Source organism: Miniopterus natalensis, chromosome 4 (assembly GCF_054644295.1).
Source record: "Miniopterus natalensis isolate mMinNat1 chromosome 4, mMinNat1.hap1, whole genome shotgun sequence".
Taxonomy (NCBI): Eukaryota; Metazoa; Chordata; class Mammalia; order Chiroptera; family Miniopteridae; genus Miniopterus; species Miniopterus natalensis.
In genome coordinates this window covers 22,143,174-22,168,152 of record NC_142084.1, presented here as the reverse complement: position 1 = coordinate 22,168,152, position 24,979 = coordinate 22,143,174, and the positions used below count along the sequence as shown (strand labels likewise).

Sequence of the window (24,979 nt, the reverse complement as noted above, 5' to 3'; positions counted from 1 at the left end):
ATTTTCTTGTCATAGTGCATTTCCCAGATTTGCCAATTACGGTGATGGTGGAATCATGGTTTAATTACTGAAATTAATTGTAATGCTTTTAGTTTCTGGGAAATAGCCTTCATTATATTGAAGAAGTTTTCTGCTAGTCCTACTTTTAGGTATTTTATTAAGACTGACTGCTGCATTTAATTAAATGCCTTCTCAGCATTTATTAGAAATATTATAGGGTAGTTTTTTTTCCTGTTTTAATTTGTTTGTGTTATATGTAATGTTGACTGATTTCCTGGGAGTGAACTATCTGCATCTGGGAATTTAATTTGTTCTCTGTTCAAGCAATTAGACACATAGCTGGACTCTACTTCTAATACCATGATTAGAATTTTGCTTTTGTATTTGTGAGATTAAAAATAGTATAAAAATAAGTAAAACCATAACCTAATCAGTTTTTATAATTACAATTATACTGGCTATCTAAAACAAATGAAGGAGCTGTACATTTCCCCCCCATGGTCTGAGGTAGTTAAAATAATATTTTGAAGGTTTGAGAAAGTTCAGATATGTATTTTTCTATGATAGATCTTTTTAATCTTTCCTCTCATTCCTCATTTTGCCTGTTTTTGTTCTTTTTCCTTTATCAGGTATGAGGATTTATCTGTTTCTCTATTTATTCCTTTATTATTTTGTTTTTATTAATTTCACTCTTTTTATTCTTACCAGTCACTTTGTTCTTTTCCTAATTAATTTCTTAACACAAGACTTCCTTTGTGGGTTTTTAAGACACGAATATTCCTTGTGTACAGCTTTCTCTGTCTCCCATAGGTTTTGATGTGAAATGGTCTCTTTTTCTTTGCTTTTGAGACAGTTTATAATTTCCTTTTTAATTTCCTCTCTGATCTAATAACAATCTAGGAGTGTTTTCTTATTAGGTCACATTTTAATTACTTCTCATTATCAGATAATTAGTAGTCTATAACATCTACAAAATTTGTAAACTTTTTTTTGTGATTACCGGTACAGTTATTTATATGTGACCATGTGAAAAAACTCTATTGGGCAGATGTTAGGTTTCCAATATATTAATAATCAAACCAAGTGCTTATTCATATTATTCAATTTTCCCATGTCATTATTTTGTCTCCTTGGTATATAAAATTTAAGTGTATTTTAAATCAAGTTCTCCTTGTATTTTTAATCGCTCACTTTATATATTTAGTTGTCATGTTGGATATCTACTGGCTGTTTGTTGTCACATGTCCTTCCTTATGCTGGTTAGTGCTTTTAATCTTAAATTCCACCTTGTCCGATACTAATGTTACCACTTGTACATCTCTCTTAGTTCCCCTACCATCACTATTTCTACCTCTTTCCATTTAATCTGTTGTTTTATATGTTTCTTGCAAACAAGTTATAGCTAGTTTTCTTCCTTTGCTTTATTTTAAGGCCCAATCTGATCATCTCTGCTTTTAACAGAATTCAGTTTGTCACATTTGGAATGAGATATTCACTTCTCAGTTATTAATTTCAAACATCCTCTCTTATCCCAATAAGATGACATTTTTGAGTATTCTTACTCCCTTCTCTTCCTTCCACTCCGTACTCTCATTTTTACTAAAATAACTTATCTTTAGTTATAGCCTAGTATCAGGATTTCTCTTTCAGTGTGTTTCTGCTAATTCTAACATCCTTATTTAGCATTTATTTTTAGAGAGAGAAGAAGGGGGAGAGAGAGAAGCATCCATCAGTTGCCTCCCACACTCACCCCAACTGGGATCGAACCCACAACCTAGGTATGTGCCCTGACCAGAATGGAACCCACTACCTTTTGGTGTATGGGACAACGCTCCAACCAACTGAGCCACCTGGCCATGGCATCCATCTTACTTTTAATTTTACACCTTCCTCTCCAGGCTTCTTACTTACGACTGTCTCCTCTTTATCTTCCTCCGTCTTGATGTCTCTGATCTGGTTCTTCAAACATGTTCCTCAGGTGATGCACATGAGTGTTACACTCTCCAGATTCTTCCATATCCTTATATCTTTCTTTTGTCCTGACAGGTAAATGATATCTTGGTGGGGTATAGGGTTCTTGGATCAGCCCTTTTATCTAAGTAGCATGTCGATGTGGTTCCACGGTCTTCCAAGCTCCTGTTGCAGGTGAGAAGTTCAAGGCCCATCAGATTGTTGTTTCTTCTATAGGTAACTTGTTCCTTCTGACTTGTAAGATTTCCCCTCTATTTTTTTTACCAACAGGACAGAGATGTGTCATTTCTCATCAGTCTGGCCAGGAAGCTGTACATTCTCTTGGACATTTTATTCCAAATTTATTTAATGTTGGACTCCATTCCAGTTGTTTCCTTTTCTCTTTCTAAACGTCTGTTGAACTTCTGAGACATCAAGTCTCAATCTCTTGATATATTTGGGTCTCAGTAGAAACTGTGCATTTTTCAACTTATCTACTGCAGTCAGAAATTAGAAAATCGTTCTTGTTCATTTTTATTTCCAGAAGAATCTTTTTTGGTGGCCCCTCCCCTTGAGTTTCCTTAAGCACTTTCTTAGAGCTGCCAGAGGGACCAATAATACCACCATTTCTGTGGGCTTATCCTCTGATCTGAGTGACTTTTATTCTGAGTCCTAGGTCCTCTAATGGGTTGTTATTATTTGTTGTCTGCTCATGGGGGCTCAGGACTGGTTGAAGAGTTCACTGAGTGACAATAGTCTCAGTTGACAGGAAGTGAAGTTGTGCTCTCCCTCTGGTGCAGCAGAGGAAGGCAGGCTGGTGACCAGTCCCCAGAGGAAGCTTCTCTAGACCTGGGTGTCCCTGGTCTCTCACCAGTCTTGAGAACAGGGCAAACTTGGCTCCATCTGCAGCCCTTCTCATCTGGGGTTCTGAGAGAGAATTAAACCCTAAAACCCAAGTGATCCATTGTATGTAATGAATCAACTTCTCTGTGCATGTAGAATGGTTCTATGCACCATTTTGGGGAAAACAGAGAACGTATTCAAATCACTTTTTGTAGAGCTTAATCCTCTCATGCATCCCCAGTGAGAAAGGCCAAGCCAGGTGCACTCAACACAGGGGTCGTGTGGATCTTCCTGGCTGGCTGAGGGAGGAATCCCACAGATCTCCAGGGCCAGCTCTTCCCAGGAGGTGGTATAGCAGCTGGAAGTGGGGGCTGCAGAGCCTGCTGCTGGGGTTGGACCATGGGCAGATTACCTAATTTTTCTGTGTCCTAGTACACTGGGGGCACTCTGTAAAGATACTTCTGTTTATGGATATAATTGCTGCTGCTTCCTTTCCCTCCTTATTGGCCAGTATCTAGTAGTTACCTTGACACTAAATCTCTAGCCCGCCCAGCCCAAGGTGAAGAGAGCCAGACTCCCTTCTTTCTGCCTGGACTCCAGTTTTCACTGCTGTTTGACCTGAGGAGCCACATTCTGGTTGTCACAACATCAGAATCCAATCCATCATCAATATTATTGTCTTTAACTGCAGGCCTTGCTGAAGATACCCTGTCAATTGCCTGTGAGGGGTGTTGGCCTGAGGCTGTTTCCTACTCTCTCCTTGAGCCCTTATGGACATATTTTGGATAAATGTGATTAGTCATTAGGGAAGTGGGAGATAATTAACTAGGGAGGGAGGCTTTTCCTGTGGGGTAGGTGTCAGCCTCCATGTGTTCAACATACCTGGAGGCTTGGGTGGGACTTGTGCACATCCCCCCAGCTCAGGACCCACACTTGGTCATGTGACTTGTCATAGGACAGCTTAGCCGGCAGAGGGTCCACACCTATGGACTTGAAAAGAAATAATGACAAGTTGGTCATGGTTGTAGTAGAGGTTGACACAGTGGCCATCACCCCTGGGTAAGTGGAAGGCAGCCCAGCAGTCTTGGCAATGAGCCTGTTTGGGAATCCTGTGCAGAAGCCTCCCTTCTGGGTTTGTCTTCAGAGGCATAAAATTGGTTGTCAATAATTTCTCTCTTCTGAAAACCTCTTGTATGTTTTACATGAAGGAGAGACCCAGAGCATTTTGGCAAAAGTCTAAACGCAGAGGCTTTGAGCTATCCATTCAGAATCAGCTGAGGACTCTCCCATTACATCTCCTGGAAGCCATTTGGATCTCTTAAACCCTCAGCGTCCTTCCCCTGGCCTGGATACCGGTGAGTGGACCCTTCCCCCTGGCTCATCTGAGACCGACTTTGAGATCATTCATTACCACCTTATCTTTGCATAGCCTCTGTCTCGTACACCCTTCAGCGAGGCTGCTGGGACTCACGGACTATAGCACCAGGCTGACTCTGTTTTTACTGCTGTAACTGAAACTCTGCTATCCCCTGAGGACAGAGCTTCCCCTGTGGCCCTGTCAAATGGAGAGTTGTAATGTAGTTTTATAAGTTCTAAAACTCTGTTCTATGATGCTCATGCCACTGGTATGACCCCTGCTCTTCTTGTCTTTGGCTACAGTCCTAGCCCCTCCCTTTGTTCACTATGAACATTAACACAAGGCTCACTGTCTTCTCTACCATTCGTTTCCCAACGTTGGTGCCTTCAAATCCCCATAGATGGCTCATCCAAAGCCCTCCTTTCTCAGTTCCTTCTTGGTTTGAATCTTTTTTTCCCTCCACACCTCAGCCACTATAACTTATACCTTGTCAATATAATTTCTGAAATTTCAATTTCAACTAACCAGATTCTAGCTTTTCTGACTTTAGGGGAGAAAGCCCCATGGGTCAAAACTTCTCTAAAGAACTATCTATGGAGTCCCTGAATCCACTTTTCCTCACTCCCACCCAGTTTCTGTCTTCATCACTCCACTGACCTGTCAGATTCAGAGACTCATCTTTGTGATCCATGGGGTTCATTATTCCCTTTTGGAAACATTTCTTGCCCTGGCCTCCTGCCTCCTGCACTCACCTTCCTCATCCTGACTTCTGAACGCTGGCATGTCCCAGGGCTTCATCTTTGACCTTCCCTCATCTAAATCCTTTCCCCGGATGAGCTCATCCAGCAATGTGGCTGCAAATAACCCGCTGCACCCACTGTACTCCGATGACTTTAGAGTTCATTCCTCTGCCGATGAGCTCAGCTGATGAACTCTTGATTTTTGCCCATTCCTGGTGAAATATATTTTTTCCCCCATTCGTCACCATCTTTGAAATCTCCTTTTACTTTCTTGCTCTAATTAAAACTTCCTCTCTGAAGCCTCAAGGCTGTTACTGTTTTCTTACACTTCACATAACGCAGGTTGTTTATGTCTATAGCTACTCCTCCTGTTCCTATCACCTCCCAGCTTCCTGGCTACTTCCCTTCACCTACCAAAGGCTTTCAGATCTGGCACTATCTTCCCCTATCAGCAATGATACCACCTTGACACTATGTCTAGTTTCTTGTACACTTACTCTCTCTTTTAAAAACACCCCCTGACTATGTCTCTCTTCTAGATATTTGTCTGCCCTCTTCACAGCAAAACTTCCCTAAGCTTTGGACTGCAGCCATTCTCTCTTTTTTCTGCTTAAACTTTCCCATCGTATTTCATATTTTCATTTGAGGTGTTGTGGAGCAAGAGTCTAAGAGATTTTTGGTTTATCTCTTCAAATTCAGAACAGACTTTCCCACAGTCTTAAAATGCTGAGGAGCAAAGGGAAAAGGTCCTGAAGAACACACTGGGACTAGGAGTGAAGCCTTACAAAAGCTTCTGCTCAGCTTTGATTCAACTTAGTACTTGATTAAATTAAAATAATTTGTTCTCTACTCTCTCTGCCTAGCAGAGGAAATGGTAAACCCTCGTTAGTAGATGGAAGTCATCTAAAATCTATAAAATATTTTATATGGAATGTTGTGCATTCAATAAAATTACTAGGCTTTCCAAGATACAGACTATATGACTGAAAACAACATAAAAAAGACAATAGACAGACCCATAGGTGATACATGAGAAGGTAATTTGGAATTAAGTAGACATTCTAAAATAAAAAATGCAATGCCTGAAATTAAGAACTCAATAAATATTTTGTTAAAATCCATATTAGACACAGAAGATAGAATTAGTTGATAGAACATATCCAAATTGAAGCACAAAGAGCCAAAAAAGGATGGAAAATAGTGAAAAAGCTAAATGAGATACAATGGAAAGGCCTAACCTTTTTTTTAAACAGAATTCCAAAAGAGGAGGCAAGAGAGAATGAGGAAGCATATAATTTAAAGAAATAATTCCTGCAAATTTTCCAATATCTGAGGAAAAATATCAATCCATACATTCAAGAACCTCTAAAAACCTCAAATCAAAATAAATATAAAGAACACATTACCTGGCACGTCTTAGTAAAACTAAGTAAAACTGCTAAAGACCAAAGAGAAAATCTGAAAAGTATTAAAAAAAAAAGTGATACATTACTTCAAAAAAGCAAGAGTAAGACTGACAGTTGACCTATTAACAAAAAGAATGGAAAGATAATCGAGAAGCATCTTAAAATGCTGAAAATATGTAATTGCCAGTGTAGAATTCTATATCCAGTGAAAATACCCTTTAAAAATAAAGGGCAAATAATGTTATTTTCAAACAAACAAAAACTGTGAGAATCTGTTGCCCGCAGACCTGCACCAAAAGAACTATTAAAGAAACTTCTTCAGGTAGAATGAAAGCGATCCCATACATGACTATGCACTTCAGGAAGGAATAAACAGCAGTGGAAAAGGTAAACATGTGGGTGAGTATAAATGACCATCAACTGTATAAAATAATGATAGTCATTTCTTCCGGGGTTAAATTTATGTAGAGTTAAAATTCATTCCTACAATAATGCAAAAGGCTGGAGGGAGGGTTGAAGGAGTTACTGTTCTAAGGTTCTATCATTAATGGGAAGTGAAGTAACAATTTGTGTAAAACTGTATTAAGGCAAGGATGCTGTTGTAATCTCAATGGTAATAATAATAATAATATAAAAGAATGAATTGTCAACAAGTTAATAGGGGGAAAATGGAATAATAAAAATGACAAATTCAAAAGGAGAGAAAAGCAACATAAACAGATCAAACTAAAAACCAGTATGATAGTAGATAATACTATATAAATTAATTACATTAAATGGGTCAAGTACTTTAAATAAAAGACCAAGATTATTAAAAGCCAAAACCCAAAAGACATGTGGCTTTATAAAAGACCACCTTAAATATATGGACATAGAAAGGTTGAAACCAATAGAAAATTACACCATGACAACACTAATCAAAATAAATCTGATTTAGCTATACTGATATTAGACAAAAACAGACTTTTAGGCAAGAAGCATTTTCAGATATAAAGAGGAGTCTTCCCTCCAGAAGGTATAATTTTAGAGCAAAAATGAATAGAACTCAGAACTACAATCATAGTGGGAGACTTCAACATACCTCTCCGCAGCCGATAGACTAAGTGGACAAAATAAAAACATCTCTGGGTATTTCAAATTATTCAGAGTATGTTCTCTAACCAGGGAAATCAGTAATAAGAAGAAAGCTGTGTAGCCTCCTGTTGTATTTGCCAGGAAAAATCACTACGTTGGTTATATCCAACTTTCTCCCTACAATGAGTCTGCACCAGGGCAGCTGACCGTTGCTGGGAAAAAAGACAGCCCTGTTCATTGACCTCACTTTAAATTTACATCCACAGTCCTTATGTGGGCCGTCACCATTGCCCAGAAGTCCTATCACATTCAATCTCACATGCAACCTTCACCTCTCTCCTCCAGCCTTGGTGATAATTATCCTCCTCATTCCCTGAGAAAATTAAAGCAACCAAAAAAGAAGTTCATCCAACTGCCAGTGATTGTATCACGTATTTGCACCCCTGCCTGTATACTTTCTTTCCTCCTCTTACAATGAAAGAATGCGCTTTTATCTAAGGCTAGTATCTACACTTGTGTGCCCTGGGTTTCACTGACGTCTGCTTAATTCCATGAGGCAGAAGGGAAGAATTGGGGGACCAAGATTTCCCATTGGCATGCAAGTGCTTTAATGTCACCTGTTCTAAACGTCCTTTCCGCATCCCTCTCCCTGCTGCTGCCTCAGTGTCTACTTGTGCGCACCTTTACAGCAAACCTCCTCAAGGTGCTTGTCTGTCTCCACCATCTCCACTTCCTTCCTTACCATTCTAACTTGGATCTGCTCCCTCAGGCTTGCATTCCACCGTCACCATCCTCTGTTCCTGCCAAGGTGACCCATGGGGGACCAAAGCCAATGGTCAGTTCTCAGTTTTCATAATATACAAATGCTCTCTGCAACATTTGACACCATTGACCACTAACTCTCCCTTAAAACACTCTTCTTGGCTTTTGGAATACCCCCCTCTCCCTAATTTTCTTCCTACCTTTTAGCTACTCCACTGGGTCTTCTTCATGATCTTTAAGAGTTGGAGTGCTCCAACCTTGATGTCTTCTGTCTACACTACCCTTTGTGATTTCTCAGCCAGTTCTCTGGATTTAACAGTTCATATGGTGATGATACTCTCATTGACATCTGCAGCCTAGACCTCTCCTTTGACTCCAGACCTGTGTATCTAACTGCTTACTTGATATATACATCATATCATCTGAAACTTAACAGAGCCAACACAGATTTCCTAATTTTCCCCTTTACTTCATATCCCCACCTTGCTCAAAGCGTCTCTCATAGTATATCAGTTTCATATTACTGCAGTAACATATTGCCACAAACTTAGTGGCTTAAAACAACACAAATCTATTCTCTTACAGTTTCTGGAGGCCAGAAACCTGAAATTAATTTCCTTGAGCTGAACCAACATGCCTCTGCGAGGCAGTGCGCCCTTTAGAGGTCCTAGCGGAGAATGCACTTCCTTACTTTCCCAGCCTCTAGAGCCGCATTGCTCGGCTCACCGCCCGCCCCTTCCTCCAGCCTTCCGTCAGCTGTGCCTACTGCCTCAGTCCTCACATTGTCTCCTCCTTCTATGCAGAAGTTTTTCAGATTTCCCCCTGCCCCTCTCTGTTTGCATTTAGGGATCACTCCCCATTTAAAAACCCTTAATTTACTTACATCTGCTAAATTCCTTTTGCCATATAAGGTGACATTCACACGTTCTGGGGATTAGGATGGGGGCAATCTGAGGACCATTATTCAGCCCACCACACATAGTAAATGGCATCTCCATTCTACAGTTGCTGAAGTTAAAAGCAAGCAAGCAAACTTGATTCTGCTCTCTTGAACCTTACATTCAACCCAGCAGAAAATCTTTGGGGCTCCACATTTAAACTACATCAAGAATCCGATTACACATATACCCACAAACGCGCAAAGAATCTGATCACTTCTTATGACCTCCACTGCTGTAATCTCTTGCCTGGCTTGTTTCAGTGACCATACCTCTGCTCTGTTCTTAATACAGTAGCCAGATTGACTCTTTAAAAATGTCAGATTCTGTCACTCCCCTGATTAAAATCCTTTAGTGCCTTTCCATCTCACTCTGTTTCTGTCTCACTGACCTTTGTTTAACTGCGACTTCACTACATCTCCCTCTCCCTCTCATCACTGGCCTTCCCTCTGCTCCCAGGGTCAGAATCCCACTTGGCCTTTAGACCTCAGATTCTGTTCACCTCCAGGGCCATTAATAATCATCTTCCAGTTCCTCTATCACATTTCACCTCTACTAACAGCACTTACTGTGTACAGCTCCCTAAAATTCTGATTTATGATTTGTTTCCCCAGCTAGAATGAAGTTCTAGAACTTCACTGTTCACTTTTGGCTGTTTTCCAAGCACCTGGAACAGTGCTTGGCACCTAGTAGGCAATAAAGACTTGCTGAATCACTGCATGTGAATCTCCTTTGCTTTTCCCCTCCGGCCTGACCAGCGCTCACAGTAGCTGGGGAGTGTGCAGAAAGCAGAGACAAACTGGGCAGGCCACGCCCCAGGACCGGAAGTCCCCTCACTCCCTTAGACGGACGTACCTGTAGGACTTTCTGAGCTTGAACATCGACCACGAGGACTCTGTTCAGTGTCGGCTGGGCCACGTAGATGTACCGGTGCCTGACGTTCACTGCTGACGCCCACTGGCATGGCTGGGTGGCATCTCCTTCCCCTTGAGGACAGATTTCTTCCTGTAAAGGGGAGAGGCTGCCATATATAACTTCTTAACCCTCCTCGCCCCCTGACATCTCTGGATTCCCTCTCCCCTGATTCTCCCGTGCCCCTTTCTTGCCATGCTTAGAATCTGTGGACTCACAGCACATGGCACACAACCCTCTCACCTGGGTTGCGGGCTCGATCCCCAGTGGGGGGTGTGCAGGAGGCAGCTGATCAATGACTCTCATTATTGATGTTTCTACCCCTCTCCCTCTCCCTTCCTTTCCGAAATCAATAAAGATATATTAAAAAGACCGCTCCATTGCTTTACTTCCGTAGACCAAAACCCCTGAGGCCATCTTTCACTTCCTCAATACTTACCCAATGCATCAAACATCACTTCAGCTTTACCTTGTAAATATACCAACTCCTTCTTACTACTTCCATCTCTGTCACCTTGGTGCAAGCCTGATTATGTCACCTGAGTAACTACTAAGCATCCAGATGGCCCCTTGATGCCACCCTGGCCTCCCCTAACCTGCTCTACACACAGAACCACAGGGATCATTGTGAAATGTCATGTTACCCTTCTTCTCAACTCTTCCCTCCCCATTAGCATTCTTTCTTGCTCAGGATAAGATCCAAGTCTCTCTTGAAGCCTACAAGGCCCTGTACACTCTGACTTTTCTCTCCCTTACCCACCCTCCTCCTTGCACATGGCATGCTTGCTCTTCCTCTCATGCTAGCCTCCTGCATGCGACTACTGAGGCTCCTCCCAAATCTGAGCTCATCCACGTTCCATCTCCACCCCTATGTCTTTCCTAAATGGCTGCAATAGCTTTAAGACGGGTCTTTCCCCTTTACTCTTGCTGCTCTCATCACATTTCATCCTCATAACCCCAATTTGCATAGGCGAAAACTGAGGCTTAAAGGGGTTAAGTTTTCTAAAGCCACCAAGCCTGCTGAGTGACAGAGGTGGGATCTGAACGCAGGTCGGCCTGGCTCCAAAGCCTATGCCCGAATCTATTAATCATGCCGCTTCCTACTGAACAAAGTGGATAGACATCTAATCCAGCAGAGAGGCCCGAGAGATGCGCCAACCTCCTACTCACCCAGCACTTTACAAAGAGGGTCGTTCCATTGTAACCCTCCTTTGGAATGTTTGGACATTTTCTAGATGAGAAAACTTATTTGGGATTGTTGTACCGCTCGCTGTGGTCTTGTGTTGTCCATAACACCTTAGGACCTCCCTTACTGTGTCTTGTTCTAGCTTCTTAGTAAAATTGAGTTCTGGTTAGGATTTGAGAGATTGCCCCAACCTACAGGTATGGGTATTGCAAATATATGAAAAATAAGTGCCAAAGGGATGGAGTGCCATTATTTAAACCTAACTGCTAGAAATCAACCAGAACAACACTTTCTAGATCATCTCATGGCTATTAATTACATGGAGGGAACACCCACCAGAGGTAACACTTTAAAATAATAAGTTCAAATGAAATATCCTGGAAAACAGCTGCTCCAAAGCTACAAATGTGAGAAATGCAACAGCCCGAGAGACACCAGCAGCTAGCAACACAATGCAACAAACTTGTTTTAGGAACTTGCCTGGGCCAAGCCCACTTCCTCCCTGGGCTCCTAGCCCACCACTATTCCCCACCATTCTCCAGTTCATTTACTGCATGTCCTCGAGGAGAGGCATGTGAGGGCTTTCAGATGACTCTTGGATCCACCCCATAGTTCTATCCTCAAGTAGCTAGGGATTAGTAGACAGGTCAGGCCTCACGGTAGAAACCACCAGCATAAGATCAAGTGGAATGCCAGTTGGAGGGACAGAGTCCCAGGGTGGGGTTGGGTTAGAAGTACAGCCCTGGGGGACTTCCTGACGGCTGAGTCTTGAGGGCTGGAAGCGCTTTTGTGGATCTGCTACCAGCAGTCATCTTTTTATCTCTGCCTACTGCGTGCTAAGCTGCCACTTTCTACCTGGCCTCATTCTGTTCAGAGCACCTTTGACACTGAGCAGTCATGTGTCTCATGATGTCACCCTGAGCTGCTTGAGGGCCACTGAGGACCTCCAAGGTTGCTTCCTCTATCGGCGGGTTGAGCATCTCCTTCCTTTTGTAAACTTGGACTTCCTTGGGTCTGTGACCCGTATTCTCCAGGCTTCCTTAAAGCTGCTCCTTTTGCCTGCCAGAGAGCCCAGGCCTCTCCAGCTCACCACTGCCATTTCCCCCACTGCCTTCTGGATGTTTCTATGCATGTGTCCTGTGGGCACTTCAAACTCAGTGAATCAAAGGCCTACCTCATCTGCTGCTTGGGAGCATATCAGTCTTTCTCCTGAGTCCCCAGCACCCAACCTAGCAAGTGCCAAAGCCTGGTAGAACGTTTGAGGATGAACTGTGCCCCCCAACCCTCACCCCAACCTGCTCCTCCTCCTGTGCGAAGGGCACTCTCCTCCTGCTAACAAGACCCTGTTCACCCTCAGGCTCCCTGTTGATTTTACCTGTGACTAGCTCTAAAATCTACTCAGCTTTCCCCATTCCCACTGCCACTGGCTTAACCAGGATGCCACCCTCTCACCTGGATAATGACAATGGCCTCTTCACTACCTCTGTGCTTCTAGGCTAGACTTTCCGATCTCTACCCTCACTGAGGTCCTGCGCCTGTTTTAGAGTGACCCGATCATGGGCCCCCCTTCATCTGAAGTCCTTCAGGGGTTTCCAGAGCTTTAGGATACCATTAGGACTCAGCTTGGACCCTTCCCAAGTGTCCTAGCCTCAGGCCTTCCCCACACTGCTCTGCCCTCTAGGCATGCAGAGTCCTCTCCGCTCCCTGAACACAACACATTGTTTTACGCCTCTACTCTCCACGCTCATGGCGTTTGTCCCAGAAACCCATCACCAGCTCCTCATTCTTCAGAACCGAGCCCAGGGATCATGTGCCCAGGAGCTTCTCTGACTCTGTCTCCCCCAGGTCCCCAGAGGCCTCTGCCCCATGTCCAGTGTACCTTGCACAGCCTTCTCACGGCGCCCCCTGGGCAGCCGTCGCCATCACCTGGCTGTGGGCTTGGAGACCAGGCACGCATCCTTCCCCCGGGGCCTCACCTAGGGCTCAGTGCGTGCAAGTGGCCGCCTGAGGAAGGAATGGGCATTTAAATGCTCAGCCTCACGTGTTCCTTTCTGAGCCTTGGGACAAATCTGGAACCACACCACATATAGTAGATGGAACTTAAGAATCAAATGGCATTCGTCTGCGTGTGACCTGGAAGTGCCCTAGGCACAGACATACATAGCTCATGAAGATCTTCTCAGTGGGTTTGAGGTGCCTCTGGATCTCGCAGCCCGCAGGGCGCAGGATGATGATGCCGTCATCGGAGAAGACGTAGAACATGTTTCCCACACTGAGGCCTGGGAGGAGCAAACACAGACAGGGTTATGTCCCTCCCAGCAGCTGGCCCCCTGGGGGGTGGCATGCCACATTGGGCACACACAAAACTGCAGTTCGGGTGCATCTGGTGCAGGCATGAGGTACAAGTCTAGTCAAGGTGGGGCGAGGTGAGATGAGCAGGAGGTGTGTGGGGAGCATGGGGAGAAGGTGCCCCGAGGGCGGTCAATCAGTCCCCAGGAGAGACATGCACATCAGTCGACTAGGGCTGGCCACCAACACAAGGTTTCAAATAAACGACAGCCTTGGCTTTGGCATACATTTGACCTTTCCTGTTATGAAGGCAAAGCCTCCCTTGGTCATTTGCTGTCCACTAACTTCAGAACGGTTAAGATGATTCCCCAATACCAAAGGCTCTTATTTTAAACACATTTAGGTGCAGCGCCACTTCCTGGAACGTGGGGCCCTTAGAACGCTGTGGCAGGTGTTCTTTGGTCCAAACTTAGTCCCAGTCTGTCTGTGCCGTGAAACCCTCCTTCAAGGCTGCTGGCTCTGTGGCAGCCCTGTGCCAGGTGAGAGAGCCACAGCCTGGTTTTGTCTGCCTGCCTGTCCCCACCCTGGCCTGGGGCTGGGCCGTCTGGGAAGAAAAGGCCTTGGGGACTACCAGCTAGTTCAGCATCCTTATTTTAAAGACAAAGAAATTGAGGTCCAAGGAGGCCACCTGCCTTTGTGCCAGAGCTGGGGTTGGAGCCTGGGCCTCTCTGCTCTGGGCCCTGTCCCCTCCCTCTGCCTCTCCACAAAAGGCAAATCTGGCACAGAGATGGGTAAGGTTTGCCTTCCTCCTCCCACTTTCTCTCCCGCCTTCATCTCTTTTGAAGGTAGAACAATAAAAAGATTTCTATAAGTTCTAAGAAAATTAAATATACAGAAAACTCTTTCCTAGCATGCAGAGAAAACTGGTACACTGATGTAACTGACACTCTATGTTTTTAGTGAGTTAGAAAACAATTAGACAAATAGAAATCACCATTCCACTTGCTTCCAATGACACTATAAGCCGTTTTCTGGGCCTCAGGCCCATGACAGCAGCACCAGTGCCTGAGGCTCCCAGTGTGGACAGAGGTCCCTCACTCCATGAAGCAGCCTCAGCTGCTTCTGGCTCTGTGCTGAGAGGGGCTCTGGGCAGGAGGGTTCCTGCCATGGCGAACAGCTTGACCCCTGCCTCTCAAAAGCTGGTGTTGCCTGAGAGTATCTGCATAGCTCCCAGTGGGAACCTGGGTGCTGGGCAGCCTGTCCCCGAGAGCCAGACTAAGTGGGCCACGCACTAGTGCCTTGTCTCAGGCCCTGGCAGGACCTTCACTTCTCTACACTCTCACCTGGCAAACTTCTCACTCAAACCTAAGGGTCTGAGGGGGTCAGAGCCCTTGCACAACCACAGACCCCAGGAACAGCCTCCTGGGGCTTCTCTGAAAATTGACGTCTGGAAGGACCAAGATAAGACTGAAGCCTTAATCGAATCTCCGTGGGGTTTGCAGCTGTGGCTACATTCAGGCTGAGCACGGTGCCTTGCTCACAGCTGGCAATGAAACATGAGACTGAACAGATATTGCTCAACAAACAGTCGACTTCACAGGAGACCCAGCTCATGATCCAGCCCCCTGGACACTTTTGTCTGAGCTTAGCTTCTACTCAGGGGGCACGAAGGAACTTTCCTTGCTTTTGTGTGCTCTCATCATCTCATTTCTCCTAGTGAGATCTGAGTGCAGCCTCTTCGTTTTTGCTTCTGCATTTGCCCACCTCCTGGCCTTGAGCCTTAGCACATACCCTTAGAAGGGGGCAAGCGGCTGGCTGCCCAGGCGCGACGCGATGTGTTCGCTGCTGGGTTGTCTAATATTAGTGCAGCACCTGCCAGCCCTAAGGCAGCGTGGGTCTTAAGTGGGCCTCTGTGGCTGCGCTTCACGCTCCCCCAGGGCCTCCTGCAGTCTCTGGGTCCCTTTGCAGTCACCTCACCTCAGAAAAACGCCACCTCTCAAAGTCGGAGAGTGAAAGCTCTCTGTGAGCCTCGTGGCCCAGGAGCCAGGGGTGGGTGGCATCAAGGGTCAGCTGTCCATGAGTAGTGACTGTTGCTACGACGCTCTTCCAACGCTTCCTAAACCTGTCGGCGGCAAGTCCTCACGTTTCCAGGCCCTACCTTTGTGCTGCCCCCAGACTTACTGTGTGAGCTCTAGTGTTTGATGTTCAGAGAATTGTCCTGAGTGTGTGTTCGCAGGCACATGCCAGCCTGTAAGAAACACCACGCAGTGTTCTGGAGGCCAAATGAGACAAGAAATAGGCTGGTTTTTATGGGGGTGGGGTAGGGGGAAGGGGGTTGTGCTTAGCCCTGAAATCAGGGTGCATTCTGTGGCTGCACACATTCCTCTATGCCCACCTAACTGGAGAACGGGGGGATTCGCACCCCGCTCTGTGGAGGGGTTCACAGCACCAGGCCCACACATGCACAGCACTCTACACGTCTGACCCAGCTCCCACACATGCCTGCTATCTTTTGAACCATATGAAATTGCCCATATTAGGCCATTTTTGATGTACAAAAATGGCAATTTTGTGTGGCTCAACCTAATGTCTATAGATTGTTTGATAAATACAAATTTAAAAGTCTATTCATTTAAAAACAAACATGTAAATATATATTTACAAAAATCACAGTAGCTTTTTTTCTTTAGCATTTCCTCAGAGTACACACTAAACCCCAACGCCGATCTCAGCGACTGGAGGAAAGGTCAAGGCTCGGCTCTGACGGGAACCCCTGCGGAGTGGATCCTTCAGCAGAGGTTTCAATGAGCTTGAGATGGAAACTTGCCATTTCTAAATTCTAATGCACCGGTGACCATTAGACACTAGGAGGTTTTAAATCTGCTCCTCAGTGTGTGACACTTGAATTTTACATGGACTTCCCCCTCCCGTCTGATTTGGCATGTGAACCCCACTTGGGGACTGCTTGGTGGCTCATGGAGAAATGGCCCATTTGGGAAGTACAAACACACGTGAGCACAGACACAACACAGAACAAATGAGCTCGGTACCTTCCTCGCGCCAGAGAATGTTCGCAACTGCAGCAGCGGAGAATTGGGAAAACGGGAACATGGTGGCGGGGAGGGAAAGAAGAAAGCGGTGTGAGAACCTTCCCTGCGGTGATCAGTTCTGAACATCTGCCATCTGTCCACCATACACCGGCTGGCACCGCTCACTGCCTCTCAGTTGCACTGGGGGACTGTACAGGTGGGCAAATGCTTCTGGGTCTCGGGACCCTTTGGATTCTGAAAGAATCCCTAAAATCAGGCCCCAGGATCCCAGAAGCTAAAGGGATTCTCTACTTCCTTGGATGACAAAGAGGGTTCAACATCTCTCAGCCCGGCATTACTTCCAGGAGAGCTGATTGTCAACTAGGATCTGAAACATTTCTGACTACCTCCCTTGCTGATAAAGACTCAGCTTGGAGCCTTTGCCCAAGGGAATGAGACCGTGTCTGACACCCACGTCCTTGAAATCACAGCAGCAGACCCACTGGGGAGCAGTGGCTACAAGGGGGAGCACCCTCAGCACCCAGGTGGGGGACAACCCCTGGAGAAAAGGCAGGTGTGCCCAGGCCAGTTCCTGGGCCACATGGGCCAGCAGCACCTGGTGGGTGGGTAGGAGGAGGAATTTTGTAGATGAGGGGAGAGGCCCCAGTCATACAGCAGGCAGGAGGCAGGACCAGGGCCAGGGTATGTGAGCTTCCTTGTGGCTCTGGGCTCTGTCTGCTGTTCAGAGAGTTCCTCTGTGTTTCCAGAGTCATCTAGGTTGCCAGGGAAGGTGTGCTTCCCTCTGGGCACCCTCTGTCCCCAGGTTTGAGCACAGACAGATATGGGTATTACCCCGTCTCAGGGGCTCATGGTTGGCAGCTTAGGCCTCCGTCAGTTACTTCCCTCCCTGACACCCAGCACACCCCAGCCAGCTCAGTGAGGAGCTCAAAGGCAGGAGCGGACTCACGGGTCTTTCTGGCCGAGTCTTCAATAAAGAGTGAGGAGATATCTTCGTCCACGCCCACTTCGTTTTTGGCGATGCAGGTGTAGGCCCCTGTGTCCTCATACCGGACGCTGGCGATGTGGAGCTCGCTCCCGTTGGCTGCAGAAAGGGCAGTGTGCGGGCGGCCTGCTCAGCTGGGACTCCCACTCGCGCCCTCCCCATTCTCTTCACAGGGCTCCTGACAATGTTGGCATTAAACACACAGCCCCTCAGCAGGGCTGAGGGTAGCCAGCGTCACTAACATACACCCAGAAAGGGCCAGAACACCTGAAATGAACTGAGGGTGACCCAGGACCTGACTGACAGCTTCTCATTATTGCTCAGAAGGCCTACAAGACTTGTGTGAACCCAGATAGTAGAAAAATCTAGGAGACATTTGTTCACTCCCAACGTCTGACTTAGAAACCAATCACGCCTCTTATTTCCAGTCTGGGGGAGAGTGTCAACTTGAACTTGATGGGAGTAGCACAGACATCGAAGGTGGTTCTTACCTAAAAGGGAGAGCTGTTTAGACATCTGAGTTGAGACATCCATGCCGTTTTTCAGCCAAGTGATCCTGGGCATAGGAATGCCCTCTGCGTGGCATCTCAGACTGGCAGCCACCCCTGGCTCCTGTGCCTGGGTCTCCGGGTAGACGCGGATGACTGGTGGCACTGTGGGTGAGAATCGGTGCCGGTGAGAGAAGGCCCTCGCCTGCCCTCGGGCCTGTGGTCCAGCCAGGAAACCCTGCTCCAGGGAGGTGAACCGAGAGGCAACTCTGAACTTTAATTTGTAAGCAGCTTACAACCATCCTATTCAGTAACTCAAGCCCTAAAAGGAAGCTATAAAATGGATTGCAGGCAGCAAACAGGTTAGGTTTCTACCCCGTAATTCATGGCTTCGGTCATTATTCTAAATGTGATCAGAAAGGCATCTAAATATTTAATGTGGTTCAGCTGCTGCATGTAAAGAGTGATAGCCATAGTCATTTATTTCTGAATGAATGAAATTCAGATATATTATTTCTGTTATCGGAAAGCCACTGGACAGAGGCTTAATTTCTTGCAGGAAGTGCTTCACAAAGCACTTATGAGCACTGACTGGCAGGGCTACTCATTATATCACTGCTCTGGGGAAATACATCGATTTTCCAGCTGGTCATTTTTATTTCTCCACTTCTTAACCCTGGGACATGGGTGAAAGGCAAGTGTGCCCCCCTTGACTCTTGACTCAGCCATGGGCCCTGGCAGTCAAATTCGGGGCTGTGGATATGACCTGGCCCACTCATCAGATGAGCATGGGTGGGCCCGGTGTCACCCTCCACAGAATGCAGGCTGCACGTACCTGGGCTGTATGTGGGGAGGCACCTGAAGAAGTGAAGACCGTCTGGAGGACCTTCCATCCTACCCCTAGCTTTAGGCCCAGGAAATAAAGGAACTACCATTTTCAGTGGAGTTGAGGGTTCTTTTTTATTCACACATTGTACTCTACACACTTCCAAAAAGGGTCTGTGAGAGCTTATGTAAAGGCACCTGGATATTAAACTGACCAGAACTAAAGCATCACACACCTTTTGGAATGGTGGGGGATGGATTCTTCCTGGAGTGGGCAGCTACTTATCTGGAAGCTCCTCCTGTCCAATAAAAGAAAGCATCCCCAAGCCAAGACGGCGGCAGAGTGGGTAGAAGTTACACTCACCTCCTCCCAGGACCAAGCTAGAATTACAGCTAAATTATAGAACAATCCACCTGAACAGCCAACTGAAGACTAGCTGAACAAAAGTCTTATAACTGGGGAAAATGGGGGGACATCTGTAATCCTGTCAAACAAAAAAAGAAGTCTCATAACCAAGAATTTACAGAAGAAGCCACATCGAGACGGATAGGAATGGCAGAGGCATGGAAACGGCTGGCCCCGCGCCCAAGGGCAGTGGCTGAGAATCGGGAGAGTATCTTAGCTGCAAAGGTTCCCCTGAGCAGCATGGGGTCTCAGCTCCACACTGGGCCCCCCAGCCCAGAGCGTCCGAGCTGGGAGGAGGTGCCCGCGTGTCATCTGCCTGTGAAAATCAGTGGCAAATCTGTCTGCCCGGGAGGGACAGGAGTCTGCCAGAAACCCAGGCGCCCTCTTAAAGGGGCAACACAAAACCTCATTCGCGGCCACTCCCCCAGCGGCAGCGGAGGGCAGGCGGCCGGGAGCAGGCTGGACTGGGTGAGACAGTGGGCTGGGTGGCTGTGGGAAGGGAGCTGAAGGGGACGCGAGTCCCTCCCCCACACCGCCCACAGGGGCCACCTTTCCAGGGCCAATCCCCCCCATACGGTATCGGGAAGGCCTTCGCTTGCCGTCCTATCTGAAGTCCCCACCTTCTATCTGACTCTCTCTATCCCCTGCTGTTTTTAAAATTTCCCCAGTACTTCCACCCTTTGGCATATACCATGAGGACAGGGATTTTGGCCGGTTCACTGCCATGTTTCTAGTGCTCAGCCCGGTGAGTGGCATGTACAAGCAACTCGGTAAGCCCTTGCTGAATGAACGGAGTGACGGCGACACTGAGCTCTGAAGCCTAAGGCGGGGTGGGCAGCGCAGTGGGGGGGGTGGGGAGCAGTGTCAGCCCGGATGGAGTGCGGGCTGGGGGTCAAGAGGCCAGGCCTGCGGGTTCACAGGGCTGGAGCGGGGGTGAGGGGGGGTGCGGACCCAGCTCCGTGAGCGTGGAGCGTGGACTCACGGCCCAGGCAGCCGCTGTTGCCCCTCTGTGCCCCGGTGGCTAGGCCTCCCCTGTTTCTCCTGAGGGACTGGTGTGGAGGAGACTGAAGTCCAGCCAGTCCAGCAGTGGGAGGGGGCCCTGCAGACAGTCCTAGGGCCCCTGGGTCTTGCCCGTGGAAAGCAGACCCAAGGAATCAAGGAGATCCACTGAGAAGCTCCTCTTGCCCTGACTTGACTACTTGCTAAGGGGAAAACTAGCACAAGGATGTTAAAGAAAAAAGAACCCCTCCATCACGTGGGTGGGAGCTCACCCACTGCCTCCAGGACCAAACTGTCCCCTTTATGGGTGACAAGGCACCACTGAGTCTGCATGGGGTGGGATAGGCCCCAGGGTCTGAGCCAGCACCTGTTCACCTTGGGCAGAAGCTGAGCCTCCTACCAGAGCCAGAGCTCGGGACCCAGCCTCCTGCCAGGACAGGGAGAACCTGAGGAGAACCCCAGGCAGGGGGACATCAAAGACCTTCGTGCCCTTGAACTCCCCTTGTACAGGGCCACGTCAGGAAAAGTCCTGTGATGGAGAAAGTCTACCTGCCCCGGGGCGGGGGTGGGTGGAGACCCAGCTTTCTGCCACCAGCAAGGCAAAGACCTGTTTTTCTTTGGCCCCGATCTCCCCTCTTCTTTTGTGTAATTTGCACACTAAAAATCATTTGAAATTAACATGTCCTGGATAAACACCTTCATTTTTTAAAAATTTGCAAAATCTTCCAGTGAAAACACAAATGCCCATTTTCTTAGGGAAGCATCGATCACTGCTGAGGTGGAAGGCAGCGTAAACGTGTCCTGAGTGAGAGGCACATTCACGAAAGCGCCACGTGGGAGAAATAAACAGATTTGGGAGATGATTATTGTGTTTTGGGGGATGAATCGCTACTTGTCTGAACTGCGGGGAGGTCGAGGGTGTTTTTAATTTAATGGATTAATCATTTATGTCTGGAGTGCTTGCTCCTTCCAATGAAAGCAATGCGGGAGGTTTGCATGAAGTCATAAATCATGTCAGTGTTTGGGTCTCATCTCTGGGAGGCCTTGTCTATGGGGAAGTTATACTAATAATTCGAGAGAGGCAGTTGTTTCCTGGAAGGGATTCCTTTAGCCACCAAGGTCAAGGCCGAGGCAGGGATGGAGAAGCTTCAGAGGATGGTGGCCCAGCCTATATATGGGGTTCCGCGCTTGCCACCAGGGAGTGAGGCAGCTCCAGGGAGAAGTCTATATTTTACTCCTCATTTGGCAAATTTCTGTGGGTCTTAATTTTTCCATCTATATAATGGGTTGGAGGCTCTCTGAGGGGAGACCAGCTCAGACCATCTGTGTCCACCAACTACAGTAAAATATGGCTCGAGACAACCCCAAATCGGCCCCATATCTGTCCTACCTTGGACTGTGAACTCTATCTGTGTCAGGCTTTTCCACATATCATATCTCACCAAGCCTATCAGGCAGGAGGTGCTTGTTATTCCCATTTTACAGGTGAGCTTACTTGCCTAAGACTGTATGTCACGGAAGTACCAGCACTAGGACTTAACCAGGTCTGTCTGGCTCAGAGTTCATGTCTTGACCCTTTGACAGAGGTGTTGCCAGCTTGGGTCTGCCCTGTGCCTAGGATGGACCAGCCCCCAGCCCAGCTCCTGTGCGCAGGACTGGTAGCTGTGTCTCCTGGGCCCACGGGCCACACATTAACTCCCCAGCACATCTGCTGTGCAGTTGGACTCTTCTGAGTCCCCTCCCGCCCCATCCCCTCCTTTCATCACTGTCTTTCCTGTCTTCCCTCTGTAGGAGATCCTAGCTGGAGGACTGGACACAGAACATTGCTCTCTATCTGCACATCCGAGGCACTGCTTCAGAGTAAGACACAGGCCATCTGCCACGCCAAAGGGGACCGAAAGGGACCTCCAACAGCTGGGCAGCTGCACCGGATTCCACCCAATCTGCTCAGGGCCATCTTTCAAGCTATGGATAGTGGAAAGGAATAAATCCCACAGATGAATGCTGCCGCCTTCTCACCCCTTCAAGTGCCTCCTTAGACACGTAGTGCTGCTCCTGTCCTGAGCACCAGCAGTGCCTTCCCAGCCTTCCCAGGTCCTCCGGCTGCAAAGTTACCCCCCTGGCTCCACTCTACAGCCGGCAAAGCTCCCCATGCCCACTGCCTCTGTGAGCCTCCTGGGAGCCTGAACAGTATCGGGAGCCTGCACATGACTTGCTAAGCCCCGCCTGAAGCTAGATGACACCAAGCCATGCAGTTCCCCAGCTTCAGTGCTGCTGAGGGCAGGGGCTGGGCCTTATAGTCATTGCCACGGGCCCTTCCTCAGATCCTTGCTGGGCCAGCTGTTTCTGATCAGGTCTAAGTTCAACACCCGGACAGACGTAAATGAGGCAGGGTTCCTGTCCCCTGTCCCCCCAGTGTGCAGCTCATGTAAGCACACAGGAACTTCCTTTCTTTAATATGACTTTTTCCTTAATCCAAGCCAGTTTTTTCCAGTCTAAGAGCACCATGACTCACTTGCCTCCTTCAACCGGATCTCTCCCCCTCTGCACATACTGCATGGCCACTCCCTTAATCATTAAGCCCTCAGGACAGTTAGGTTCTGGTAGTCAAACTGTCTTAAAGAAAAAAGCCTCAAGTCTGTTGATCAAAGAATACAGTTTCCGTCAAACTAAAGATAACATCTCGACCTTAGTTATGTTTCAGCCCCAGACCCATGAAGGGGGACTGGCCCTACTGACTACATTCCTGCAAAACCAGACAGAACAACGCCATGGCTGACATTAGGACCAGATGCAATGATAACTACCCCCTACCTTGGCCCTGACCAATCAGTAGGGCCCATGACCCCAACTCCCTTAGTTGCCATGAGTAATGATTTTCCGCCCTATATAATCCATCCCCAAGAAGCCACCAGGGGGCCAGGGTTTAGAACATTAGCTCACGTGTGTCTCCGGGCTTGGTGCTACTTCCTTAAATAACCCTTTGCTTTCTTTGCTACAAACTCCTAAGGGTGTCTCATTGGGCTTTGATGCACGCAGGAAAATGAACCCCTTCAGTCTGGTAACACCCACAGCAGCTCAACACTGATCTGACTGACGGCCCCTGATGACCCACATCTGGACTCTCCAACAGTGGTAACACCATGCCCAGCAAGGGGGGCGGGCAGGGGCCAAGAGCCTGGGCTCTGCAGTCAAGGTCTGTGCTGCAGTTACTAACTGCAGGCCTAGGGGTTCTGGGTAAATCGCTTACTCTCTCTGAGTCCCATCTTCCTCATCTGGAGCAGGAATGGTACACAATAGTATTCAGCAAGCGTTACTATTGTAATTGTGTCTTTCATACCACACTACTTTCAACAACACCTTTGCCTTGCCCCAGAGAGATTCCCTCTCAGTCCAGCACAGCAAACTTAACGTCTGAAAACTTTGAACACCTCCCACCTTGTTCCCAGGTCAGCAGGCAGTGGACTTGTGTCCTTTCAAGGCAACACTTGGCATATGTTAGCATGCTGCTCCCAGGAGGGAGCTGGTTAATGCACCCAAATGCCACCCCCAAGTGCCTGGGAGTCAGCCCAGCCCAGGGACAGCGGGGGCTCCCGGAGCTAGGGCCACCTGCGCGGCCTAGCCCCGATGTCATGGAGCCAAGCACAGAGAGTCGATTAAATGAGGTAGAAAACTGATCACAAATAAAGAGGTCCCAGCATGCTTCCTCTAAGTCTATTTATAGTACTTTGGCTGGAAGAGAAGTCTGAAATCTCTAAGCAATTGGGAAATGGATCTCAAAAGGCCTCTCTTTGGATCTCTGTGGGGAGATTTTGCTCTGTTTAGATTTCCCCAGAGCCAAGAGCAGACTCTTCAGGGGAGACTGAGCACTTGCTGGGCTAGTGGGGCTGTGGGAAGAGGGGAAGGGGGAGGAGGGAGGTGACAGGAAGAGAAAGGGGAGTGGGGAGGTGGAAGGTGGAGGTGAGGAAAGAGGGGGACGGAAGGAAGCAGGAGGAAGAGGGGGAGGGCTTGAACAGCACTCTCCAAGGCCAGCTGCGTGGCCTACTCCCACCTGGAGAGAGGAGTCTCTTCTCTACTCTGAGCCGAGCACCAGGGGTTTGTGGGCCTGGGCCTTGCTCCTGGATTGGGCTTGGGAGTGAGGAGCTGGCTCATCAGCATCATGAGCTCAGTCTCAGAATTCTGGGGGAACTCGGGGCAGGAGGGCCCTCCCAGCACCATGGACTTGCCCTTGGTGTGTGAAGGCATTTAAGACCACAGGGACTCCTCTGGAAGCCCAGGCTCTCCCTGTGCGGAACAAGGCAGGTGGCTCCCCTCCTCTCCCTCCTCACAGATTTGCTTTGGAGGGAATAAAGGGGAGGGGGCTCCAGCCCTCTCTTTGTGCCCTTGGTTCTTGTGAAGTGTGGGCAGGATATGAAGGGCGGGACTGAGGATCTGGGACTATCGATTGATTTCCCTTTTCTAGGCTTGTCTGAGGATCCCAGGGACCCGGGATGAGCCACGTGGAGTTCTGCAAGCAAACATTCCCCAACATTGTACTATGCCGGGCACCCCTGGCCTGTTTTAGACCCAAAAGCCCTCTTCACACTGCAGAGCTCTTGTCCTGCCCCTGCCGGGGAGAGGCCCAGACACTGCCTGCCGGCTATGCATCACCTTGGCCTCTGAATCCCAGCCTGGGCTGGCTCGCCCAGTGGGTATTATAACTAATAACCCCTGGGTTATTTCTGGTGAAATCTAGAGATTTCATTGTAGGCCTGGCGTCAAGCCAACAAGCA

General features: G+C 47.9%; 1 protein-coding gene across 1 annotated transcript in view; it reads right to left on the bottom strand.

Moving 5' to 3' along the window:
• The window catches only part of FSTL4 (follistatin like 4), a 349,807-nt gene that overhangs the window by 5,685 nt on the left and 319,143 nt on the right, over positions 1-24,979 (bottom strand). The window contains exons 8-13 of the mRNA XM_016197562.2: positions 17,981-18,142; positions 17,454-17,588; positions 16,508-16,534; positions 13,329-13,447; positions 9,926-10,075; positions 3,676-3,783 (exon numbers count right to left, since the gene is read on the bottom strand). Of these exons, the coding sequence (XP_016053048.2) occupies positions 3,676-3,783; positions 9,926-10,075; positions 13,329-13,447; positions 16,508-16,534; positions 17,454-17,588; positions 17,981-18,142 (701 nt within the window). The remainder of the gene's footprint in view (positions 1-3,675; positions 3,784-9,925; positions 10,076-13,328; positions 13,448-16,507; positions 16,535-17,453; positions 17,589-17,980; positions 18,143-24,979) is intronic.